This window comes from Cnephaeus nilssonii, assembly GCF_951640355.1.
Source record: "Cnephaeus nilssonii genome assembly, chromosome: 6".
NCBI classification, from domain to species: domain Eukaryota; kingdom Metazoa; phylum Chordata; class Mammalia; order Chiroptera; family Vespertilionidae; genus Cnephaeus; species Cnephaeus nilssonii.
Window position 1 is genome coordinate 33,691,193 of NC_137077.1, and position 26,452 is coordinate 33,717,644.

The 26,452-nt window shown below is 41.4% G+C and overlaps 1 protein-coding gene across 2 annotated transcripts in view; it reads right to left on the minus strand.

Moving 5' to 3' along the window:
- Positions 1-5,056: 5,056 nt before the first annotated feature.
- ITPR2 (inositol 1,4,5-trisphosphate receptor type 2) overlaps positions 5,057-26,452 on the minus strand; it is a 427,719-nt gene continuing 406,323 nt past the window's right edge. For both annotated transcript variants that reach the window (XM_079773600.1, XM_079773601.1), the window contains exons 56-57: positions 9,637-9,798; positions 5,057-8,948 (exon numbers count right to left, since the gene is read on the minus strand). In XM_079773600.1, coding sequence (XP_079629726.1) covers positions 8,862-8,948; positions 9,637-9,798 — 249 coding nt within the window. In that variant the 3' untranslated portion in view covers positions 5,057-8,861. The remainder of the gene's footprint in view (positions 8,949-9,636; positions 9,799-26,452) is intronic.

A 26,452-nucleotide genomic window follows, 5' to 3' on the forward strand; every position in this document is an offset into this window, starting at 1 on the left:
CTCACTCAGCACTTTGGACATAGCTTTTTACAATGAACTCATGGAGGTTCAGATTTTTTTTTTTGAAGCCCAAAATCTGTAACCTAGGATTACAAAGTGAATTTGAACTGGTGATGATAATATGCTTCTCATTTAAAATCTCTTGAGCTTATATTTATCTGTAGTTTTTCATGTAACCAAATTTAAAAATTTAGGTACAGAGAAGGCTCTTCTGTCACTTCTTTTTTAGTTCAGCATTCAGTTGTATCTCTACGATGTGAAGGTTAACTTCTAAGTGTGGCTGGGACTTGCTTCCTTATAGCATCTTGTGCTCCCCTGAGCCTGCTCAGTGCTGCCTTTCCAGCTGCTGTCAATCGGCAGTGCTGGAGGAAGGAGAATCCAGAGCTCCTTTGGGTAGAAGACCATTTTCTTCACTCCCACTTTGCTCCTCTTGCTTGAACAGGTTGATATGAATGACTGCCCCTCCAAATTGCAATGCCCAGCAAGTAATCCTTAAAGAAGCGGAAGTACTTTCCTTCTACACTGATTTTAGGTTCTCTAAGAGTCAGATGCAGTGCATTATTTTTTATTCAAAATATGTGGAGACCCACAATGCCCAGTAAGCATTACTCCCAGCACCCTTCCTTTGCAGGCTCTCAACACTCTTCCTCCATTGTCCACACATGTCAAGATGCACCTTACTTCTCATCCACCCCACTCTACTTATATGTGGTGTCATATACAGAAAGTCTATCTCTAGAGGTAGAATAAGAAGTTTGATAGGAAAGGAAGGGCGGAAGGGAAGGTTGACATGGAAACTGACTGACTCAGACTATAGTTCTCATGTAAAAGGAGATGACCACCTGTTTTCAGATAAATTAAGAGAGTGAGTCAAAGCTTTCTCCTTTTTGTTCTTGCATAGGTCTATGATTTTTCTTTCTCATTTCCCCCCCTTCTCTTGATTGATTTTCTTTGGGGCTCTATCCTGGACCTTCTTCTCTTCTTAATGTCTACTCTCTGTCTTTTAGCATTTGTTTATTCCTTTGGTCTTACTGTCATGTATATCTCAATGACTCTTAAATCTTTTTTCTTTAGTACCAACTTCTTTCATGGACTCTAGACCTATATATCCAACTATCTAACAGATAATTCTTTCTGGATGTCTCTTAAAATAAAACTCAGTATGTCCAAATATAAATGCATCTTCTAGTCTCCCCATAGCCCCACCCCAGTCTACTCCTTCCAGTATTCCCTATCTCAACGGACAGCATCACTATTTTCCCATTCATCCAGTAAAAGCCCAAGACTCATTCTGGATTCCTCCTTCTTCCTCATTCCTCACCCAATTGAACACCAGATTCTGTAGATTCTCCCTTTTGAATATTCCTTGTAACCAACCCCTCTTTCTATCCCCAGTGCTTATTCTCTAAAATAAAACCCGTATTAAATCTTGCCTGGACCTCTGCAATATTTTTAAAACATAGTAAGCACTAAATAAACATTTTAAAATAACTGAATATATAAATATGGACCTAGAGGCTGTTGAAAATCTCAAGGTTTCTTTGATTTTTACACAAATGGTTGTCTGCTGTATCCTCTATTGATGCAACTGGGCTTTTTGGAGCTAAACTTTATATTTCTCAGTTAAAGTTCATTAGAATAGCTTTGTTCATTGCTACAGTTTTCTGACATTATTGTTACTCTGTCATCCCTCATGTTCACTCTCCTTCCCAACTTTATGTCAGCTCCACATTTTATAATTTTACCTATTTCTTTATTCCAGACATTGAAATAAATGTTGTTCAGGAAAAGGCCAAGGACAGAGATCTAACAATAGGCCAAGGATATTTTACTCTAATCTCACATTTAGTAGAATTGTTCACTTGCAGAAAACTAATCTGATCCAGGACAAATTTTTCTCTCTTGTCTATAGGAATATCATGTAATTTTTCTTAAATGTCTTACTTAAACCATTATAAACTGCGGCTATGATATTCACTTAATCTACAATTCCAGTGATCCTATTAAAACATAAATATTTTGGGAAAATACATCCTTAGGAAATATTTGATGGAGTAAATACAACTTTAATTTCCTTTAAAAATATTATTAAACTACCAAATCAATTTTAAAACCTAAAAAATGTTTAGAAAATAAAGAACAGGAATAATGTATAACACTACAGCTATTTTAAAACAATTATAATTATAGAGTATTTTGTTCAATTTTGAGAAACATACTTTATATAGTTAATAGTGTACATATAATTTATAGCCACCTTTTAAGTTTATCCTGCCTGTTTTCTAATGTTGTCTCATTTTATATACTTCACATAGATTTCATATTATTCTATCCCATGACTGAATCATAAATTTTAAACATGCCCAAATTACTGGATCTTTGGACTGCATTCAAGTTTTAAATTATATATAATGAATATTTTGCATATAGAGGTATTTCTTTATTTTATATTTTTATTGAATACATTCCAGAAGTTTTATGCTTGGGTCAATTTTCTGGTGACTTATACATATGTTAGGTAGGCAGGTTAATGCTATAGTAACAATCATAGATTCCCCAATCTCATTTATTTAACAACCAAAAAAGCTCTGAAATTTCAATAGTTTAACACATGAAAGTTTCTCACTCATACCACTTCTGCTGTATGTATTAAGACTCTCTAGCTCGATTGGTGTAGCTCAGTTGGTTAACCATTGACCTATGAACCAGGAGGTCATGGTTCGATTCCCAATCAGGGCATATGCTCTGGTTGCAGGCTCGATCCCCAGTAGAGGACATGCAGGAGGCAGCCGATAGATAATTTTCTCTCATCATTGATGTTTCTCTCTCTCTCTCCCTCTCTGAAATCAATAAAAACACAATAAAAAAGATTCTCTAGGGTCTCTAGAGTAGTTCCCTTCAAAGAGGTGACTCAGGGATTCAGGCTGGTTTCATCTTAGCCTCCATGATTGATGTGGGGGAGAAAGAACTGGAGGTTGTCCAGAGACTTTTTACTGCTTCGGCTTGTCAACTGCACTCACAATCCATTGGTCAGAACTAGTCGTGTGTTTCCACCAAACTGCAATGGGTACCAGGAAATGTGTGTCTGTGCATCCAGTATGAAACAGAGCATCACTATTGGTGAGCATTAAGGTCTACTCCAGTGGAGTAGCTTTGTACTACTATGTCAGTTTGGCTTAGCTGGAACTACATTTCCCAGAATCTCCTTTCTCATAGGCTTACAGGTTGATTTTGACCACAGGAGATATTTTCATGAGATGTGGGAGTTGGAAGTGAAGCAATAGCCATTACGTTCAGAAGAAGTAGGCAAAGGCACTGCTGCAGCTCACAGCTTGGCCTTCTGGCTCAGTTGGTTGGCGTGGGGCAGCAGCCAGCCTGCAGTGCTCCAGCTCCCACCAGACCTTTTTCAGTTTTCTGAGTTCTGAGTCCTGGGTCGGAGGCACATGCAACTCCATGGTGAAGGCCACCAGCTTCTTTTTTAGGTCACATGGGCTATGGAGTTTGGAGATGGTGAGAAGTAGATACAAATCTGCCCCCATGGATTCCAGTTTGCCCTTGCTCTTCCCTGCTTCGCACCCAGCTTTTCATCCTGACTGTCAGCCCCCCTGACTTACAGTGACTTCAGACCCACCACCAGATGCAGAAGCGCCAGCTTTCCATAGAGCTGTTCACTATGACTGCATAATGGGAAACCCCACTGTAAATCTCTCAGTCCATGCTACCTATCATGATTTTGCTTCTCTGATAAAGCCAAGTTAATATAAAATAAATGAATATTTTTTTATAAAGCTGGGTCTAATTTTAAGGTATTGTCTTCAGAGAATTTTTTATTTTAATATACTGCTGAGAAGATCAGAATCACAAAGAAACATTTGATCTACATTGAAAGAGAAGGAACAGGTTATGGCTTACAGAAAGGCAGATAAAATTGTCCAAAGGGAAGACAATTATAAAAACAAAACTAAAAGCACAGTTATGGGAGCAGGGAGCAGTCTCAGAACCTTTTGCCTATAGAAACCAATTTTAGAGGAGAACTTTGAAAGGATGAGCTGAGGAAATCCACCCTGCATGCACGTTCCCACAGCTGTGAGGAGGGCAACTCTACCTGCACCTGCTTTTACCCCAATAACTGGAGTTAAAAGGAAACAGACTTCAGGGGAAAAACCATATTGAAGTGTAAAAACCAGAATTTTCTGTTAAATTGAGTTAAACTGAATTCAACAACTAATTTCTGCTCTTATACATTTTCTATCTGCATAAAATTTGACTTCTGTGTTTCTTTGTTTGCCGTGTAGTTGACTCCATGTGATGTGTTAGCAATCCTGCTGTCGGGAGGAACATAGGAGAGGCTAAAGTTCACCGATTTCTAGCCTGTGGTTATGCCCTGAAGACTTGGCTTCCTAAGACGCAAAGCACCCCGGTTGGCCAGTCAAAGGCAGGGTAACTTGCGGACGTCCATCGCATTCCCCTCAACTTGCATACTCCTGCCCTTCGTGCCAATTACGCTCATTGCAAGAGGAACTCATTGTCCAATTGCCCTCCTCCAACCTTTCCTCTGATTTCCAAACAAAACAAAGCAATTTCTGCCACACTTCTTCAAGGAACTGTGGCACACTGGAAAAAGGCCACATGAGCAAAGAACTCTATTCATGGTTTGCATGTGATTCAAGCAACTCATTTTGATTTCAGCCGTCGCGAGATTCCCTCTCATCTTAGGGGAACTATCATTTGAAGTGTTGGGTGTTAACAACCAGGAAATCCTAGATGACCAAATGCCCTGTGCCCCATAAGTCTACGATGGGTATTAGGACCCTCCCCCCCCCCCCCACACACACACCAATAGGTGTTGGCCAATTAGGGTTTTGACCAACTCTGCATAAATGCTGGGCACAATGTTCCATATGGATTAGCTCATCAGCTTAGTTCAAGTTAACAATTTTTTGCCCCTCATGTGTCCCTAAGTAAAACAGCAATAATAACGACTTTCATACCAATGGATATGTTATTTAGAAACATGGTAAGAAATGAATAAGGCACTTAAAGTATCACACGTGAAATAGTTATACAAATCCAATTTTATTAATAATAATTTATAAATTATACTTATCTGATCATGACATATATTAGAATCATGTTTTGTTTTGTTTTTCAGCAAATAGAGCAATCCTCTACTTTGGGGGGAAAACCGTCTATTGGTGAAATGAGAAGTACTGGTCTGATAATTCGATAAATTATCCAAGTCTGTGCAAACCTGCCAGTTCAGAGATGATAACTGGATTTGTTTTCAAATTTCTCAAGTTTCACATGCACTTTCGCTCCTGTGCTTGGTTTTAGTCTTTTCTTCTACTAAATGGAATAGCTTTACAATGATTTCAGAGAGAGCAAATGAGTGACTAGAGGGGAGATAACAAATGAGTGACTAGATGGCTTCAACTGGCCTCAGGGATTTTCTAAATACTGGAATCACTTGTCAAATTTTGCAAATAGAAAGCTCACCATGGCCTCTCTGCTTCTTCCTATGTATGGTGTGGATGCCACAATTTTACCCATTCAAGTGACTTGCCTGGTTCCTGTGGCATCTGTGTTTGTTTCAGATGCCTGATCCACTCTGTTTTGCACTGTAGTATGTGCCATGGCATATTGGAAAGGGTCTGTGGGTCAGAATATGCCGATTTGTTATTCCGTGTAGCTTTAAGACCAGCTGAAGGAACACGTGCCTTATAGCTACTCTTCCACAAAGCTCTGTCCTCTGCATGTTTAAGCAGCATTTCTTGAGTCTGTAATCTGGTATGTCATTATGCCTGTGCAATATTTACTTATTATGTCCCAGTCTACTGGGCCCCTGGGGGGGGGGCAAGCTCTTTTCTTCCCAGCATCTGTCATTTACTCCTTCTTTCCCCTAATCATAAGGAAGCCCCAATCTTCACCTTTGTTGACTCCAGATCCCCAGTCTTTCCACTCATCTTAGTCCCGGGGCATGGAGGTAGGGGTGGCTGCATCACTGTTTGTAATAAGACAACTATAAACTAAAAAGAGCATTCAAAAGAATGAATTGTGAGTGGAGAATATGACATAAGCACACAGTTCTGACTTGGATGAAATATCTTCCAGATATTATCAACCATCTAGAAACTGCATTCTTGTCATCAACAGAAAAAGTTCAATATTTAAGAAAATAAGCCCTTTTCTAAACTAACTTTTTAAGGGGAAGAAAATGATAAATTTTACATGTATACAATTTATTTATATTATAGTCTTATATGATACAAACATTTTCTCATCTAAAAATATTTTAATTTAAGAAACCTACTTTCATTAAACTATTCAGCATTAACTGATACTTTTAACCTTATGTGGATTTTAACAAATAGGAAAACATTTCCCTTAACATCAAAATCAAGGATGATTGCATTTAATGTCACTATATAAATATGAGAAAGTTAACTAATACTTGTATAGTTCAAATATTCCAGTTGCATTACAAACATATATGTAACATATAAATTAGATGTCAAATTTCTGCATTATTATCTTTGTCATGAATTAATAGCCTGCAAAATGCCTTTTTTGTTTGCTTTGTTTTGTTCATTTTGCCCTGTAATCTCTTCAGTACTTAGGCAGAAAAGAAAGAGAAGCACAACTGAGAAATATTTTAATTCTGAACAAATAAGCATCTCTTTAGTTGCAATCTTTTGGCTACTTCCCACAGGAGACAATATGCTGAGAAACAATGAGCTACCACTAACCCAATGGCTTAGTCCTATAAAAAAAGAACTATCACAGTGCCAGGAGACTACACAGTTCATCATTTGAAAGACAGGTTGCTCTCATCAGTAAAAATTAATCTATTCTCTTGATGTTCAGACATCAAAAATATTTGATTTTGTGAGATAGGTCCCTATAGTAGAATATGCTCAATCTACCCCTTTTCTTTTCCCTATTCCCCAAACTCTCTGCCTAATTAAAATAGTTATCTAATGATGTTATAACAATGGTGGTCTTGGGTGAAAACAATGGCTGCTTTGTTCTACTTAGGTTTTGGTGAAGACATTTAAAAAAATCAAATATGTGAGAGGGTTTAAAGTTTTAATAAAGAATTAAGGGTGATTAGTGATGATGGAATTCTCATACATTTATTGATGGCCTAATAGGTTCAAAGTTCTGTGCTGCCTGCAGATATATATCTCAATTTCTTTGTCTCTGGACCATGGTCCTTCAGCAACAGGTCAGGAAAATGACTATCATGCCAGAGTGAAGAATTCTCAACTTGGGGAGGGACTGGGATTAGGGAGGTGACAGGAGATTCAGTGAAAAAATTTGTTGATCGAGGTTTCAATAGTTTCTCTCCAAGTCTACATTTTAACAGGGCTGCTCCAGGCATCCTTTCTAATCTACCTAGACCAACGATTTGAAAATTTTAGGACCCAATAGCTTAAACGATATCAAAACAATCCCAAAGCTTTAAAAACAGCCATAGCAAACCTTGCCCAGACCTTCAACCTTGGTGATAAGAAGGTCAGAGTTGAAGATTCTGGAGGCAATTTTTTGTTCTTGGGGGGCCAGGGCCAGAAGGTCAACTTGCAAAGAATCTCCCAGACTTGGGTGCCCTGTGCCTTGCTCCCTGGCCACACAGGGGTCCCCTAACACTTTCAATATCCCATTTTGCTTTAACACTCTGAAAGCATCATTTCTAAGAATAAGATGGGTATGGCACATTATTTTCTCCTTCTACAAATTCTGGTTGCATTAATTTAATATAAAAATAATTTGGAGAAGAGATTATTATCTTTCTACATTCTGAAAAGCTCTCATTAATACAGTTTAAAAGATGTAATTGATATGCTTCATATTCTTGAGTATTCAATAAAGTTCTTGGATTTTCCCCTCCCTCCCCAACTGCAGGAATAAAACCACTCAGTTCCTTTTAAGCACAGCAAACATGAATCAAATAGCTTTTACTCCATATTTATAAAATGCCACTATCATAAGTTTCTCAGTATTTCCTGTCATCTTCAACCATTTTCATTTATTAATCTCAATATATTTTAATAGCACACATACACTCAAAAAAACTCTTCCCTGGGGCTTACTGTAGCTTTTTCTTCCCCAAATCTTTGAAAATCTTAGCCTATACATGATTTACAACATGCTTTCCCCAAGTTCTCTGAAATCCCCTTTTGTGCTCTCTATTGACAGAGCCCCTCTGGATCTGGGAGAAAGCAATCACATCCGATTGTGATGTCCGCTTGAGGGGCACAGGCTCCCAGCACTAGTTGCTAGAGCCGCAAATCCATTGTGCTGCATGTTATAAGTAAGGAAATTGCCCTGTGACAGCTACAGTTTGGAAGCACTAACATGTTTCTTTGCAACTCTCATTTTTTAATCTTTTCAGTTATTTTCTATAGTAAAAACTTAGCCACCCGAGTATGACTTCCTGTATCACTGACCTACATGCCATAATTAAAAGAAAGAAAGCCCAACCAACCGTGACAAAGGTTGCAAATCAGCGTTTAAGACAAAACCGACTCTTTAAGGACTTAGCAAAAGGTGGTTCTCTCTGCACGGCATCTCCTTCAGCCCTGCCTCTCCCTGCCCTCTCCGTCCACGTGAGCAAGTCACTTCATGTTGCATTAAGAATGCATGATGTGTGCTTTCCAGCCGCTGCATTTTGAGTTTGGTCTTTTCAACCATGAAAACACAGTTATAAATTGTTCCCGGAGCTACACCAGGCAACATCTTGGCACTTGGTTGTTTTTAACTTTTCAACAATAGGCACTGTTCACTCCCCTCCAGCTCAGTTCTGTATTCAGTGGTCAGGCAGGGCGCTGATGAAAGGCCAGTCACGGCTCTCCCCCATGGTATCAGTGTGGCGGCATGTGATGATTCACATGGGGTGTGTTTGATCCGAGAAAGCCCAGTCTCTGCTTATTCTTCCTTTGTTCTGTCATCTGGGGAGAAAGAGACAGTGTCTTGAGCTGATTTTCTCACTCTTTCCCAGTGCTGGTGGGCCACACCGTTTTGGGTTAATATTTCCCAAGCACCTACAGGGTTGTCTTGGGATTGTAGAGAATATGTTTCTTCAAAACAGAGAGAATATTTTTAAAGTGCATTTCCATAAACAGAGAAAACAAAGCAAACCCCATCTCTGTGGTTAAGAAACAGGAACCATGGTTCTTTTAAAGCAGCCCTTGCTTGCCACATAATCACCCCCAACACCAGAGTCATTTTAACAGCTCCCACAGTCACTTTCGATATTATTTTTACAGATGCTAACAATTTTACATGATGTAGGGGATGATTAGAGCACTGCGATGACAGATACTAATGATGATCTGCCTTTCCAATGAGTTTAATTACTCTGATGGCAGAAAATATGAGTTTCTATAAAAAAAAGTGCAAAGAGGTCTTTGTATTTTGGCATCCATGCCTTCCTTCCCCCTTTCGTAGGAGAAGGGTCACACAAGATGGGGAGGTGGGGAAGTAGAAACCCCTGCTTGCTGAGATGTTCCAACAGCACAACGTGGGGTTTCTTTATATAAATTCCACGAGCTTGCTCCCAGGAGTCTCTGGGTCTCCCTCACTCAAGGTGGTGAATGACTCCCCTTCACTCAGCCCCAGCTCCCTGGACCCACTGACCTGCTCCTTGAGCTCCGCCAGCTGACCCGACAGCTGTTTGACCAGACTCATGGTCGATTCCAACTTCTCCTGCAGGTTCCGAATCTCATTTTGCTCACTGTCACCTTCATTGCTAACAAGAGACATGGCTCGCATCCGAGGAAACCAGTCCAAGTTCTTCTCCTAAAAGCAAATAAATATTCAGGAACAAGGGAGTAGGTATGGAAGGGAGCCTGAAGACTGTTTAGAGGTGTTCATTATTATTAACATATAAATCAAAGATTTTTAGCACTCTTTCTAGCCAGGGATGGGGAGGGGCTGAGGGTCGGAATGAAGTGGGGGTTAGATATTGCTCTTCAGGAGCTGGGGGAATATCTTCAATATTTCAACAAACTTCCTATGGGCTCCCAGGGAGGTCCAGGATACAACATTGAGAACAGCGCCCTGAACCCTGCAGGCATTCAATGAATCTTGGTGAATGATGAGGTAGGCTCTGGAGGCTGGGGAGAGCAGATCCAAGTGTGTGGGTACAGCACAGGCGTGAGCTGTTTCTCCTCCCCACATCCCCCGGGCACAAAAGAGAAAGGGGTGGAGGAACAGGAAAGTGGTAAAAGAAATGTTTCAGTTCCAGCCACCCACGCAAGTTTACCTCCCACTTCCCCAAGACAGGCGCGGAGCTGGGCTCAGGAAGAGGGAAGTGGGAGGGCATGGCCCTAGGTTACTCTGTCTGCTCCCTTTGGAAACTTTTTACTACAGAGGGGGTGAGGCTTCAGAGTCAGACTTCCCCAGAGGGCAACAGCTGGTCCCACTTCTGTTTTTCTAGGTGGACTTGGTGCAGGTATGTGTGCACGCGATTCCCCTTCATTGTCGTAGAGACAAAGCGTTAACCAGATACCCAGGCCTCTTGGAAACTGCCTGATGGCCCAACATCAGAGAATCACTGTGCATTACTTACATTCCATCTTGAATCCTCAAAAAAGCCTGCAAGGTAAATCACACTGTCCCCGTTTCACAAATGAGGAAACAAGAGACCTCAACAGTTACATTACCCACGTCACAAACTAGGAACTGGGAGAGCTAGGGTGTGAAGTCTGTGAAGTGGGGTGTGTTCCCACCACTGACGAGGTATGTCAGACTGCATGCTCATTTACCAGTTTCCCTAAGTCACCTTCTTCCAACATCCCCAGCAGTGACCTTCCTGCTTAAGATGTTTTCTGCCCCGGAAAAGCCCACTACAAAGTGGCTACGAAGACCTCTGCCTGGCAGATCCTTAGAATGAGAGTTCACACAGTACGTTCCTTCCTAAGATACCTTGGAAAGGCCCAACCTACATATCTCTGCTCTTCTGTCTGATTCTCACCCAGCCCTTGCGTTGGTTCTTTTTTTCTTTTTGGTAGTTGTTTTTCTAGTCTGAGAATAGCAAGTTCTTAATAATGCTCTACCCCCCAATGGCAATGAAAAGGCCTGATCAAGGATTAAGGATAAAACATCTTAAAGAGTTTTAAACTGCATTTAAACTGCTGTAGCTAATTAGCATTTCAAAAGGAGAATGGTAACTTATTCTGAAATGCAGAGTGACAGCCAGATTCATTCATTCCATCAATCCTTCCACATCTATTGCCAGGTATTTAGAGATGCACATCAGAGAAGACAAGATGTTGCTCTCAAAGAGCTTGTGGCTTCAGACAGCTCTCCGAGAAAAGTGGACAGTGCATTACCTATACCAAAATCACCTGGACTGCTTGTTAAAATTGCAGATTTCAACCTCATCTCCTCCCACCAAATCAACCTCTTAGGGGTTGTGCATTATTCCTTCATTGCACTAAACTTTAAGAACTCGGGTCTATGAAAACACAGAAGATAAATGACAACCCCTCGGGTAGTGGCAAACTAGGAAGATGGAGTGAAGGGAAAAGAGCTGAAAAAGCTGGTGTGGGAATGGGAAGTCAAGTAGGGGGCCTGTTAAATGCCTGTAACTGACAGGATGAACAGCTTCGTGGGGTGGGAGACCATGCCTTCTAGTGTCCCCAGCAAAGACTATTGGTCACTAACAGCCCAGGTGGGTGTGCAGTGGAGGCAGAGAGCTGGACCAATAGAGGATGGGGTGTCCCCTGGAATCGGCGTCAGAAAGACTAAGGTGTGAGGAGGATAAGGATGACAGCAAAGCAGTGATTGGACTGAGGAGCATGACTGTGGGGACTGGTAGGGGGGGGGGGGGGGATGGAGAAGAACACACCTGTGCTGCAGGTTCTATAAGCACCGAATCCTTTCAACCATCCAATGAACTTCAGTTCTCTTATCTCTTTAGTATGTGGATTAAGTATAGTACTATCTATTATCTGAATTTTACAAATGAAGAAACTGAGGCTAACAAATGTTTTAGTTGGGATCCCAGCCCAGATCTGTGTGCATCAAGATTGCTCAGTAAGACTGGAGACTGTGGACAGAACGTGCACTAATAAATTTTAAAATTCTATAAATAGAACAACTTTAGGAAGTAAAAATTCTATGATGAGAGTCCCTGAAATCTGATAAAATGTTGGTGAATTTAGGGAGTTAGTATTTAATGGTTACAGAGTTTTATTCGGGGGGAGATGAAAATTCTCTGGAGAGGGATGGTGGTGATGGTTGCATAACAATGTAAATGTACTTACTGCCACAAAACTGTGCACTTAAAAATGGTTAATTTTATGTTATGCATATTTTACTACAATTAAAAAAATCACTGTATTTTCAGAGGCTAATTTTCTAGATGAATCATGTCAAAGTCCTTGAAGTCATCCTGGGGGAGGTCAGTGATAGGGTGGATGAGGGGTCTGTGGGCAGCCATGGACCCAAATCTGTGATGAATGTACAGAGTGACCAGGCAGTATTGGAGGACAGTGATGTGGAGGCTTAGAAAATGCATTTCATGTGAGGGTGAAGGTGTGGTGATGTCTTGGCGATGGGGAGCCGAGTCTGCTGACTCTCTTCTAAGGCCCTTAGTGTCGAGGGGTTGGGAAGATGGGCCATTGCCACCAGCTGGTTAAAAGAGAAGGCACAACTCTTGGGAGAACCAAGAAGGCAGCACTTGAGGAGAGGAGAGTTGGTCTACAATGGCAGACTCTGGGGGCTGATGGGACAGAAGGGGTTGAGAGCCTTAGATAGCTGAGCCTGGGGAGAGAAGGTACCAGGTGACGACATAGTGGTACCCAAGGTGTGGATGGTGAAAACACCAATTTTCAGAAAGTTTCCAAAAGAAACAGGCAAAATATTCTCATGCTTAGCGAGCAGATGGTAACTGAGCCAAAGAGAACATGGGTGAGGTTTCATGACACGACCTGCAGAGAGGTTACTGTATTCCTGAGTCTCTGGCTCTTGAGGAAACAACCAGCTCTTGGGGGACCATCACCCCAGCCTCTGGGCCACAGGACTCTCTTTCCTTGCACATTTTTTTTCTTCCTTTGTTCCTTTGTTTATCCCTTCATTTACTAATTCTTACTGTGTTTTCTATGTCTGTGCTGGGCACTGGGAAAACAATAGTGAACAAAACCCAGCTCATTCTCATGCTAATGGAATTGATAGTCTACGTGGAGGGAGACTTCAATCAAAGGATGAGAAAAATAACAGCAAGCTGTGCTTAGGGGCCGGGTAAGGAAAGTACATGATAGACATGCTTGCTCATCCTTTCTCTTAGTTCCTAAAACTCATTCTCTCTTTTAAACCTCTTCTGGTTTTTCTCATCTTTCTTTCACTGCTTGTATCTTTCTGTTTTTGTTGTTTGCTTGTTTCTCAGTCGTTTCCCTCCTACTTTTGTGCATTTTGTTTCATTCCTCCCTTCCTCTGTATACCAACTGACCATAATCTGAAAGTAAGAAAACAAGGTGTAATTATGATTTTTTCCCATATTGAATGCTTTGTGGTTTCTTTTCTTGGTTTTTAAAGAACTTGACTTGAATGTCTTACATCTCTCACTGAAATGGAAAACACACACACACACCAACTTAAATTGTTTTTGTTCTCTTTTTTCGCATAAAGCCAGCCTTTTAAAGCTAATTTCCATACCTGATGTTTCTTCAAATTAGTGTAGAAAGTACATCCTTTTCACCAAAATTAAGTTGAATATAACAGTTTTCTTAGAATAAATGCTGCATGTGCTTTTTCATTCAAAGCGGCTCCCAATTAAATACCTCAAGGTTCCTCTCTCATCTTATGGCACCCCGAGCAGACTCCATGCAAGGCTCAGTCTGAGCAGGTGAGAAAGTTGAGACCAGGACTTGAACCTGAGCCAGAACCTGAGCCAGAACAGTGGCCAGTGCACAGGACCCCACTTCCTCACCAGGCCAACTTGTATGTGTCCGCCCTCTAGCAAAGCAGTTAGATCTGATTTGTTACTTCTCGGTTACTCCTACATGCTGTGTATATCTTGTGATCATGATGAGCAGATTCCCATGCTGACTTGGGTTAGTCAGTATGAAATCATTTCCTTATTTCACCAGGAACGAAAATATTTTACCACAGGGTAGTAGTATATAGCCAGGGAAGTTGCAGATTGACTCTTAGACTCTGAGGCTGGAATGTGAGATCCCAATGTCTTGGTGGGTGGAAATTCAGAGCTTCTCAAGGTTTCTCAAAAGCAACTGGTCATGTCTCTGAAAAGGGACACAGGGCTTACTAAGCACACCCCTATTGGTCTCCCTGAATTCTAACAATAATGTTCCTTTCAAGATGACTAGAAGATGAAGAGATCAGAGTGCAAAAATCTTTCAAATAGTCCCTCCAGCAGTCGGATCAATTTTACTTATTTAATTTTGTAGTTATTCAATAGAATGATTAGGTTGTCAGTGTCAGTCAAAGCTTAGCCTGCTTTGTTTTCATGTGCAGTTCTTCAGAGTGATGCCCCATTTACGGGAGAGAGGCAACGTAGTATAATGCAAAGAGCACTGACCTAGGAGTCAGGACACTGGGTTCTGGTTTTAGCTCAGCGAAAATCTAGTTATGTGATAGAAGAGGGAGAAAACGTCGTACTCCCTGAGTCTCGGTTTCCTCATCTGTACAACTAGCACGTCACCCCAGGTGTCTCTATGCCTCTTCCAGCTTGTCATTCTGTGAGTTATGAATTCAAGGCAGACATTAAAAATCAAATTGCTTAGCCAAATATGGAGTTCACCAAATGAGCTAACAGAAACACATCACTCAGGCTAGAAGCAACCTTGAAACCACGGGATCCAAGCTCAGCTTATTACAAACGCTCAGCCTGAAACCTAGAAAGCATAGGTTTCCTAGAGGCCTTACATCTAGCAGATGTCCATGCACTTGATTCCACTTCTGAACAAGTTCTTCCAAATTATGGAGTGGAACAGCTCTCGATAATCTATCCCTGTGGATGCTTAATTGACCATAGGCTTAAGAACATGTAATGACTACAGTAATTTCTCTCCACATTAGAATGAGATGAAAAAGTAATGAGACTGATTTTAGGGAGCCAAACATTGGAGACATTGCCATGTCTTTTTAGCTCAACTAGATGCACATCTAAAGTTGCTGCATGTAAGCTAAAGAGAAAGCAACAGCGTAGTTCTATATCGTAGTAACATATCCCATTTGTTGCCTGTCTAGCAAGGGTCAGGCACTTCCGTCATGCTAGAGCCAATGTCCACAACAGTCCTATAAGGTAGAGACTGTGAACATCCCCATTTTATAGATGGCAACACTGAGGCAGGAAGAGGATTCGTTACTTGCCCATGGTCATGTGGGTTATAAGAGGCTGGGCCAGGGTTTGGTTTCTCTGTGTGACTGGAAATCGTATGCTCCTTTCCCTGCACTGGAAGACTTCGTGTCTAATGGAGAAATCATTGCTTAGCTTCTGAACTTGCCAAAGAAAACAGAGACCACAATGAAAAAAATATACATATAGATAACTTAAACCCCCTTCATTTCTTCTGCTGGGATATGCCAGAAACAAACCCTCTAAGCATTATATCAGAGATGCATATGCAGGTACTGATAGAAATACATCATCACTTAACATTCGCTGAAATTTTGCAGAGTGCTCCAACATATTGCTGTGGGGCAACACACTGAACATGCCATGTATTGTACTGGAATGGAATATCAATAAACCATTTCCTATCTACCTTCACCTCTGCTCCCAGGCTCAGAATGTGCTAAGGTTTTTCCAGTTACCATTTTCTTCTAAGCCTTATGGTATGCTGCATTTTCCATTGTAAAATCAGTTGCACAGCCTCCAACAAGTATAACCATTCCTCAAAGCCACCGTGTGACCCACTGCATTCCCTTCTTTGCAATTTGGCTCAATGAAATCTGAAGAATGGTTCTAAAAGGAACACTCACAATGCTGATACTACCCACTGTCTGGAAGGTCCCTGAGGGCCAGACACCATTCCTGCTTTCCTGGAACTTCACACTTAGGAACATGATCTGGAACAAGGGCTCTTTCTGAAGTCAAAGCATCATGTTGGTCAAGGTAGAGTGCTTTGTGTGCCCCGTCCAAGTCTCTGCTCGATGACACAGGGGCAAAGTGGGCTTCTCACCTCGTACCAATGTGGGGACCTTTCTGTCATAATCTGATCTCCGAAATTTAAGGCCACCCATGATACTGTCGCCTGGGTTTCTAGCCTCATTCCTAATGAGCATGCCACAGGTGTATGACAAGTGTTACTCAATGAGGGCAACGAAGAGGCTGCTCTCCCAGGAGTTTAGTTGGAGGCCCTGGGTTCACGAGGAAGGAAAGATGGACTGGAAGTGGAGAAAGGATCCCGCTGTGTCCTTTGAAATTCAACTGGATTGACATATAATTGACCAATTTCTTTCTAAAATGTAAATCAAAACAGCTTTCTGTATGTCCTGTCTGATATTTTGATAGGGCTCTCCTGAAATTTCTCTCAAATGTAATCATCATATTCATCTCCACTGTATGTGACTTATTAGGAGGAAAATTAAGAATAATAAATTACAAAATAATAAATTTATATGTAGAACTCAAGGAAAATCATACACACACACACACACACACACACACACACACACACACACAATGCCTATACAGAAAATACTATTTCTAGAGAAAAAACATTCCCAGAAATCTTTTAACACTAGAGTCATCAAATGCAACACAATAACAAATGGAATTAAAATCTGTTTTAACAGCTGTATATGTTCACTGTCTTTTCCCCACATATATGTATGTGTGTGTGTGTATATGTATATATATGTGTGTGTGTGTGTGTGTGTGTGTGTGTGTGTGTGTATATATATATATATATATATATATATATATATATATCACATATAGGTTTGTCTCACACAAAGAAATGAGTAAACCTTCTAGAAGACTATCTTCTAGAAGACTATGTAAATTCCTCCTTTGGAATAAAAAATGCTTTTTTTTTTTTTTCTTTGAGAGCAAACTATTTACAGTAGGTCCTCGGGTTACCTCGGAGATTCATTCCTACGGGGCGACGTAACGCGATTTTCGCCGTAAGTCGGAACCCATCTACATAAGCATCTACGTCAGTCACATGGAGCACATGCATAGCAGTAATGAAGTGAAACAGTAAGAAAACTTAAAAGAAAGATAACAATTCCTGACCTTTACTTGTGGTAAATAAATAATAAAAAACATAAAGCACATATGTATATACGTCGAAATGACGGAACTTTTTTAAAAAAATAAATACTGTAAATGGGAGATGGCGACATAACCATGAAACGACGTACATCGAGTCCGATGTAACCCGAGGACTGCCTGTAATTAATAGTCCCCAAATCTCAAAATTGCACAGGGGAGCTCAGTGAAGGGCCCCGCATGTGGCTATCACGCCAGAGCTTTGCCCGTCATAATCTGATTAAACTGAGTTTGCAGTTGGCCAGCTTGCCAGCTGATTTTTTTTACTAGTCCCTGATATTAAGACATTTGATCAAATTGTTCTTTAACTTGTTCAGTCTATCCTTATGCCTTTTCCCTTGTCTTCAAAATACTACCCAAGAAGAGGGTAAGAGTTGGTTGTCCTCTAAGCCTGTCTACCCTGGGCTAGCAGCATCAACATCATTGGGAAATGGTTTGAAATGCAAATTCTCAGGCCACACCCCAGACCTTCAGAATCAGAAGTCTAAGATTGGGGCCCAGTAATCCATGCTTTAACAAGCACTAAACGTGATTCTGATGTGTACTGAAGTTTGAGAACAACCACTCTAATTCAAAACCAAACCAGTGATATCTTAACATCACGAATCATTGGGTGAACCTTAAAGAAAACAGGGCCTTCTGTAATAGTGTCAACAATAAAAAAAAAGATTAAAAAAATCATCCTTAAGCAATAAAAAAACAATCCTTATCTGTGCCCATGTTATATATTGATTGAGTAATCATATAATTGGTTGGCTTACCAAGGATACAGTTGAGCATGAAAGGAGTGTTATTAAAAACTTTGCAGAGTCCTGGCCAGTGTGGCTCAGTTGGCTGAGCATTGTCCCTTGCACGCAGAAGTCAGCTGGGGTGCATGCCCCAGTTGTGGGCTATATCCCCAGGACGGGGAGTGCAGGGTACAGCCAATTAATGTATCTCTTTCTTATCAACGTGTGCTCTCTCTCCCCCCTCCCTTCCTCGCTCTTTAAAAATCAACAAAAACATTTAAAAAAATTGCTGAGAGAATTGTATAACCAGGAAGGACTGTTCCAGTCAAAACTATGGTACCTCTGGACTCCATTAGGATCTGGACTATGATTTATGGTACCTGGACCAACTAGTTAGAGTAATGAAAGCATTTCATAACAGCATCTGGGCTGCCTCTGTAGATAAGAAAATTGTATTTATGTATTAAGTTGCTGAGAAGATGATTCGGAGGTATTGTCTACTAGAAATTCACAAGTAATTTGGTCACTTAGACATTGGCTATAAAAAAGGGGTTTGACATATTTCTCATGGGAGTATTCCATACCTAACACTCTCATTATTCCCCATTCTTTCTTTTTCTCTTATAAAGTGAATGGATATTAATACTCCTCTGAAATTTCTCCTTCATTCCAATGACCTCTTTAAATAATTCATTTTTTCTCTTAGTTTTCTGTTTTGTTTTTTAAGTCATCAGTGGCTTCTCTACCAGTCTCTGAACTGTTTCAAAGTCTATCACCAAGAGCTGGAGCATGGGCGTGACACTGAGACCTAACAATAAACTCAAAGTTGTACCAAGATGACGTGCCAAGTTGAACCCAAGAAATCTTACACTAAGGCTGAATTTCCAATCAGCATCAAAGAGCTAATATTTCTTCACTAGATTCTTCAAAGTGGACATCATGTGGATTGAGGATGCTGAATTTAAAAAAAAATCTGAATTGAGTCCAAACCCGTATGTTCTTCTAGGATAGGGGCAAGCAAGGTGTGATGTCAAAATGGGACTGAACTTTTTAAGATTACAGCTTTGCAGAGCATAGCAGTGACCACTGTCTAGCTGGCTCTGGGACTTGGAACAACTACAGGATGGTGCACAGCTTGACAAGAATCTTACTAAGGCTGCCACTGTATCAACAGCCGACTAGCTGGGTCCACAGACAATGTCGATCTGAACACAATGAGCCCAGCAGCTGTAGGTGATGACACACAACTCTGCCAAGAAGCTGGGACATAGGAGAAGAAACGAGGTAACTTCAAGTAGGATGAGCCAGGGAAACTTCAAAGAGGGCAGAGCTACGGGCTGCCCAGGACACAGTGAGGCTGAAAGAAGAGTGTGGTCCAGTGCCACTCGGGATGATGGCGGGTGGCTCTTTTTGAATAATGGCTCCTAGGCTGATGATAACGATAAGACGCAAAGACACAAAAGGCCCCAAGTGTTCATGAACAGGAACGGCAGCCATGAGTCACAGGGCAGTTTGATATAAATGCAATGTAGAAACAATCATTGATCAGGCTGTAGGTGTTACCTTTCACATCTTCATGCAATTTCACAAAATTTTCAACTGATGCTATTTAGGTTTTATGCATTTTTCCATACTTGACACATTTCCCTGGTTGTCTTTACTTGTTTTTCAAGTCTTCTATAGCAATCTGATAGAAGACTTGAAAAACTCAGACAGAGGCTGAAGCAATTCCTACATGTAAAACTCATTTCTGACACATGATGGAGCCAGTCGATAAAATGCTATAATGCCTGGTTATGATTGGCTGCTGATGAGAACGCAGATGCTGCCCTGAGACATTTTATAATGAACAGTGACCAACTTTTAAATTGCTTCCTAATTTGAGTTTATTTCTTGTCTCCTCAATTAGAGGATGCACATCTTGAGAGTTGAAACCATGTATATACACCCATGTTAATGGCCCCCATAGCAGCCTGGGCAGTTTTATTCTCACATTTTCCTTCCAATTTGCTTCTGCCTCCATTGCCCTCCTACCCACTGCAGACCTGCTCACTCCCAGGTTCCTCACCCTCCCTGGCTGGGACACTGTTGTACAATAAATAATCTGACTGGTACTGGTCTTTGTCCCTGGTCTCCAAGGGAAGACTCTAAATCCTTGGAATTTCCTGAATAAAAGACTTGGAAAACTGAAATAGATGCTGAAGCAATTCCTACTTGTAAAATGAGAGAAATGTCATTGTTATTCATAAGGTCCCTGATCACACCTGAGTTTATGCTAATGAGATGACACTGGTGAGCCCCTAGATAGCTTCAGGATGGGGAGAGTTACCAGAAAGACCAAGCACAAGTGGCTAGAGGTTGGGACTCTGAGAAAACCCAACCTCCAGGGTAGGGAGGGAGGCTGAAGATTAAGTTCAATCATGTGGCCCACGATTCAGTCTTATAAAAGCCTACTAAAACCTCTGAACTCTGTGGCTCAGTGAACTTCCTGTTTGGTAAACACAAATAGGTGATGCCCGGGATTCCACGGGAGAGGCATGGGAGCTCTGTGTTCCCTCCCAGACCTTCTCCCATGTGTCTATTTGGCTGGTCCTCCTGATTGGTACCCTTTATAATGAAGCTGTAAAGATAAATATAATGTCTTTCTGAATTCTGCGAGTTGCTCTAGTGAATTATTGAACCTGAGGGGATTGTGGGAACCACTTGAAATTGCAGCCTGACTCAGAAGTGCAGATGGGACACCTGAAGCATGGTTGGTGTCTGAAGTAAGGACAGTGGTTAGTGCCAGAATTGAATTGCAGTGCCCCTAACTAGGGTTGAAATGGAATAGCTGGGGTCAGAATAGGCACCAACCTGGTTGTGGGCCATGTGGAAATCAGCTGCTGCAGATGGCGAGGGGGTGGGAGGGTGTCCCCAAAAGCAATGGACAAGCAATCAGGAAACGAGGCTAGTTGGGCATCTAATTTTGCTAAGTGTTGCTGGTCTGAGACCTATAAATAGTGGACATTTCAAAAGAGCTACAGAAGATAGAACACAGTCAGAGACCTGCAGCTCTATACACACAGGATATGAACACACAAGGCAGAAAGATTTATCCAGGGTGTGGTCATGGCAAAAGAATAAAGTGAAAAAGGATGCTGTTTGATTGTGATCTTAAATAAATTCTCTCTTTTACCCCCTATCCGTTCCGCCTGCGGGGTTAGGAGCAATTTGAAAGCCACCAGCCTGTGAATTTTCTCTGGTTTAAACTATTTACTCTGGTTTGTTCTACATATTCCCTTGTCAGGAGTGGATTTTGTGTGGTACAAATAATCAATGCTGTTGAATCAAAATGTGAAAGCACTGATATATGTTTTAGAATAAATTTTCCTAGCTTAAAACCTAAACTCCTTTCCTAGCCCCGGGGACCCTAGGCGATTCAGTCTTTGTCCTTCTCCTGCACCCTCTGCCTTCCTCAGTAGGGCGAGTCACGGGGCTGACCTGGTAGTCCTCCTCACAACCCACCCATTCCTTCCAGCGATTGGCTCTTGCTGACCCCTGGGTCTTTCCAGGACTTGCTTACTTACTCCATCGAGGTCTCTGCTCAGATGTTACCTTCCTAGAGAGGTTGTTCTTGACAATGCAATATAACATACCTCCACCCCTCTCTACACCTTTCGCTTGCTTTGTTTTTTCTCATTGTTCCCTGTCAAGACCTACATTACACACTTGTCTATTTCCGACAACAACAGAGTGCAAGGTCAAGGAGGGCAGGGCTTTGTCTCAATTGTTCTTAGGGCCCAGAACAGTGTCTAGCACATAGTCGGCTTCCGATAAATGTTAGGTGAATAAACATAGAAGCCAAAACAGAAGATGCAGAAGGAGAAAATAATTCTGCTACTACTGCTGCTTTTTCACAAGGGTCCGGAGGTGAGGGGCACTCAGGTAAAAGGCTAAGTGACTTGTGCGGGGAAGGTGTACGCTCTGTGCTAACATTAACCAAGGCGCACCCACTCTAGACAGTCCCCAGCTGAGACGGGGCTTACATGTGCAGAGATCCAATAGAGCAGGCTGTGATTTAAAGGGCAGGGGGTTCTGAAGGCAGCCCATTCTCCGAATCCCAGCTTTGCCCCTCATTAGGTGTCTGATTGAAGAAGATTCTTATTTAAGTTGCTTCCTCTGAAGATGGGGAAAATAATGCCCCTCTTTTAGGGTGTCTGTCAGGATTTGCTAAAATGATGTTGGAAAATGAATGCCATGCAGAAGCTTCTGGTGGGCGGAGAATGGAATGGGAGCGAGGGCAGGGCACTGAGGGTACAACATGTAGAAACATATGTTTGGGGCAAAGAGAATGAGAGTGGGAGGAGAGCTCTGTACCTGGCCTCATGGAATTATGACATCCCTGGAGTCACAGATTTTCAGAGACAAGAACAAGGAGTCACCCGGACGTGAGCTGTTACATTTTCCCACATCAATCGCTCCTTGGGAATTTCAGAGGGATTTCCCACCACTCTGTCCCTCCCCCGGGCTTAGTAACATTGTGGACACCAGGAGCCTATTCATTTGTTCCATATCCGCAAATGCAACCTTTGCCTATACGTGCCCACTTTTTAAAAATGCCAATTCCTCAAGCTACCATGGCTCTCGGAATCTACTGTCTGAGCATCACTGACACACAGAGAGAAAAGGGAGGCCACCTCAGAATGGAAGACTTCTATTTTTGTCTCAGTTTCTTTGCAAGAGCTCTGGCCAAAGGGGCGGCGCCCTCCCAGTCAGAGCTGACTCCGTTGGTCTATCTGGACTGGGACTTAGAAAGAGAGCTAGGAGGCTTGTTTCCAGGGCTATTTTAGCCCTTCTATATTTTAGTAAACACATGATTAATCCTTTTACTTCCTCCTTTTCTATTTATCTTACCCGAGGGGCACAGAGAGCCACTTTGACACATCAAGTTGATTTCTTCTCTCATCACCACCTCTCTTCAAAGGTCACTGTTTCAGGGAAGTGATGCTGACCTTTTGCTTTGCCTGGTACTCAAGCCCAGGGTCATGCTATGAACCGTGTTAAAGAAGCCTTGACTTTGGAGCCATATTTGGCTTCGCCATAGTTTGTGCTTGAAAATTAGATTATAGGAGATGTGTGCACTTTGGCCCGGTCCCTGGCTTCAATACACGGCCAGTGGATGCGTGCCTACTTAACTTCGGAGCTGACAAGGCTTTTTAGTGCCCTTACAAACAGGATTTATTTGGATTTAAAATTTATTGCCAGGAATGGAAAATGGATGGTTTTGCCAGTGTTGGTAGCCAAGGCTTCCAAGATCCCGTTAAGAACTCAAGTTTATCCTTAGCTCTCCAACAGATGTTCTGTTATAACCTATAAATGTCCCCACGCAGACAGGAATACTTTTTTCTATTATGACTTTAATGTAATTTGAGTATATATTTGTGTAACGGTTATAAATATTTTTAAAAGGCATTGTAGTTGTAGTTGTTCACCCCAAAGTTTAATAATTTTTTTTTATATTTGGGGTACTTACTTAAAATTTAAAAGAATGTCACCCATGTCTCACATTTAATTGTGTTGTGTTGGGAATTACGTTACCTATTGGAATTAGAGCAACATCTATTCAACATTATTTGAGAATCTGGTTATGATCTATATGCCTGGTCATGATTTATGTATTATATAAGCACAATTTCCCCACATTTCTGTCCATCAGAGTTGATCTTTGTCCCTCTTGCCTCATTCTTTAATTTGCTAAAAAGAAAATGTGGGGAATGATTTGGCAAAACAATTATATAATACAGATTGCATTGGTTTAGATTATCCACAATTACCAACTACTGGCAAAAAGGTCTGATTATTTTAACCTAAGATACAGATGCTCAAACCAACCAAAAAAAAAGTTATTTAAAATGCATTTCAAAAGCCTTCTTTCCTAAAGGAATAATCACCAGATTTCTTTAAGCAACAATGTGCCTGGTTGCATGGGAAGTATGTCTCAATTTTCAAGACAAAATACATTTACGTGCAACGTTCCAATAACACGCCTAGTACAAAAAGTGAAGGAGAAGATTTTTTGATGTGTACTATCAGGTTAAGCTGCTAATTTTTTTTTAAAAAAATCTTATTTATTCGAACAACCATTTTTATTACTAGGACAAATTTTAGAGGATAAAAGATGCACTGTGCAGTGTAAACTATCAGCCAAATCCCGCTTTTAAAAAATTGTTGACAGTATTACAGATGTCCCCCATTTTCTCCCTTTACCCCCCTCCATCCAGCCCCTGCCCCATCCCAGTCTCCTGTGCTATTCCCTCAGTCACAGTATCACCACCCTATTGCATGGAATTCCACTGTAATAAATACACTTATGACGGCTGATGCAAGGCAGTGAGGCATTTTTGATACGCCCAGCTTCCAAGTGGCCAGGGATCCAGGGGCTGGAAGGCACTGCATTCCTGGGCTTCTAGCTGGCGTCCAAGTGCTAACGCCCCATCAAACAGACTGGAGTCACTGAGTGGTGCATAGAGCAGAGTGCCACCTGGTCTAGTTCGTGGACAGCACCGGGCGGGCTCTCCCGCATGCTGGTCACTGGCAACTGACCTCCAGCCTGAGCTGAAGATCAAACCAGGAGCGCCTAAGAATGTGCTCTTCATCAAAACTAAATCAATGTGCACAGCGCTTCTGGAGCCTCAATGCCAATGTAACAGTTTAGAAAACATGTCTTCTATGCTTCCTGATGTCCCATGCCCTTAAGGACAACTAGCTTTTTCTGTTTAGTGCCTGGCACACAAGCCCAGCAAGAACTCGGATGTTTGGGGGTTGGATGCATACTGCTGTGAATAGACTTTTACAGATGTGATTTCTTTAAAATATATACATAAAAACATATCAAGTTCTCTTAGACGTGAAGCGCAAAATGTCCTTACTATCATCCCTCCCCCACCTGCTATTTTCAGTTAGTCACTGATTACTTGTAATTATATTTTTACTATGTCTCTCAGATCACACCCTTTTTTCTATGCCATAAAACCAGTGCCACAAGCTGCTTTTCTGCTCAAACACTACCATTTTCCAACCTATAAAATCTAAACGTTTTGGTCTCTTGGCATAACACTGAAGCCTCACCGTTACGTGGCAACCCAACCTCATTTACAGTATCTTCTCTTGCATCCTGGTCAGCACCTTCACTTCCCTCATTACCTCTTTGTAATATCGTTGAAGGAATGCCTAACTTGGAGACACAAAATAGGGAACCTACTGGCAGTGTATCTTGGGTAATTTTGCTCTCTGATCCTCCCTTGGGAGAGGGATTCCTGAGCTGACCTGGAAGACTGAACTAGTTCTTGCAGCCTCAGATTCTCTGAGCCCAGGCTTTATCATTTCAACTCCCATTTTGATTTGTGGGCAAAAAGTTGGTAGATAGGAAAGGAAAAATGGAGGAGAAACCATCCATAGAATTATCAAAAATTGGTACTATTTCAATCACAGAGTACTTAAATATTTCATTGCTTTTTCATATTTGTTGTTTCATTTTATTCTCTCGTGAACCTCGTGAAGGGCAGCCCTAATTCTTCCCAAGACACATGAGAGAAAACTGAGGCACACACGTGTCATTGCTTACCCAGTGCCACATAGATCACGGGAAAGTCAGGACTAGGATGTAGGCTTTTGATTTCCAGGTCACAAGACCCTCTCCCTGGAGACCATGAAGCATTGCAATCCTTTTATATGATCTCATCTTATAAAAGAGTCCTACACATCACTCTATAGAATGGACATCTCTAGAATGCTTGCAGTTAGACATAAAAACTCAACTCCTGATAAATGAAATGTGTATGACTCCTTATGGATAAAATCTCTCTCAGAACAAAGAAAGACCCAACTGTTAATTAACCGGTGGAATTAACACATCTAATGCAATTCTGTCAATCAGAAGGAAGACAGCTCGGGACAAATGGGGCAGGAGGCAGCAGAACTGACTTGAGCGTAGTGCTCTGCGGGGCACATCTGGCGAGACTCCACATGTTCCTCATGGAAGATAAAATGAGAGTACTAGTATTAATAATAATAGTAAAAAATATTGATACTCTAGGTTCTGTCATATTCATACTTATTATGTCATTGTATCTAAAAGGAAGTCCACCGCCCTGGTTATGTTTCCCTGCTTGATTTATCTCTGCAGCATCCTTCACCTATAGTACACCATGTTACTTATTTTGTTGATTGCCTGCTATTACAACATAAATTTCATGAGGGTAGGGATTTTTGTCTGTTTCGTTTACTGCTCTTCTTCAGTGCCTAACATAATGCCCAGCACAGAGTACGTGCTTAATAAATAGTAACGAATGGGCTTTCACAATAACCCTAAGGTAGGCACCGGTCCTGTCTCACTGTACAGAGAAGCAAACCGACACATCAAGGGATTAGGTGTTTCTCAAGGTCACAGAGCTGGTAAGTGGTAAAGTCAAGACTCACACAGGATTCGCGTTCTTTTAAACTC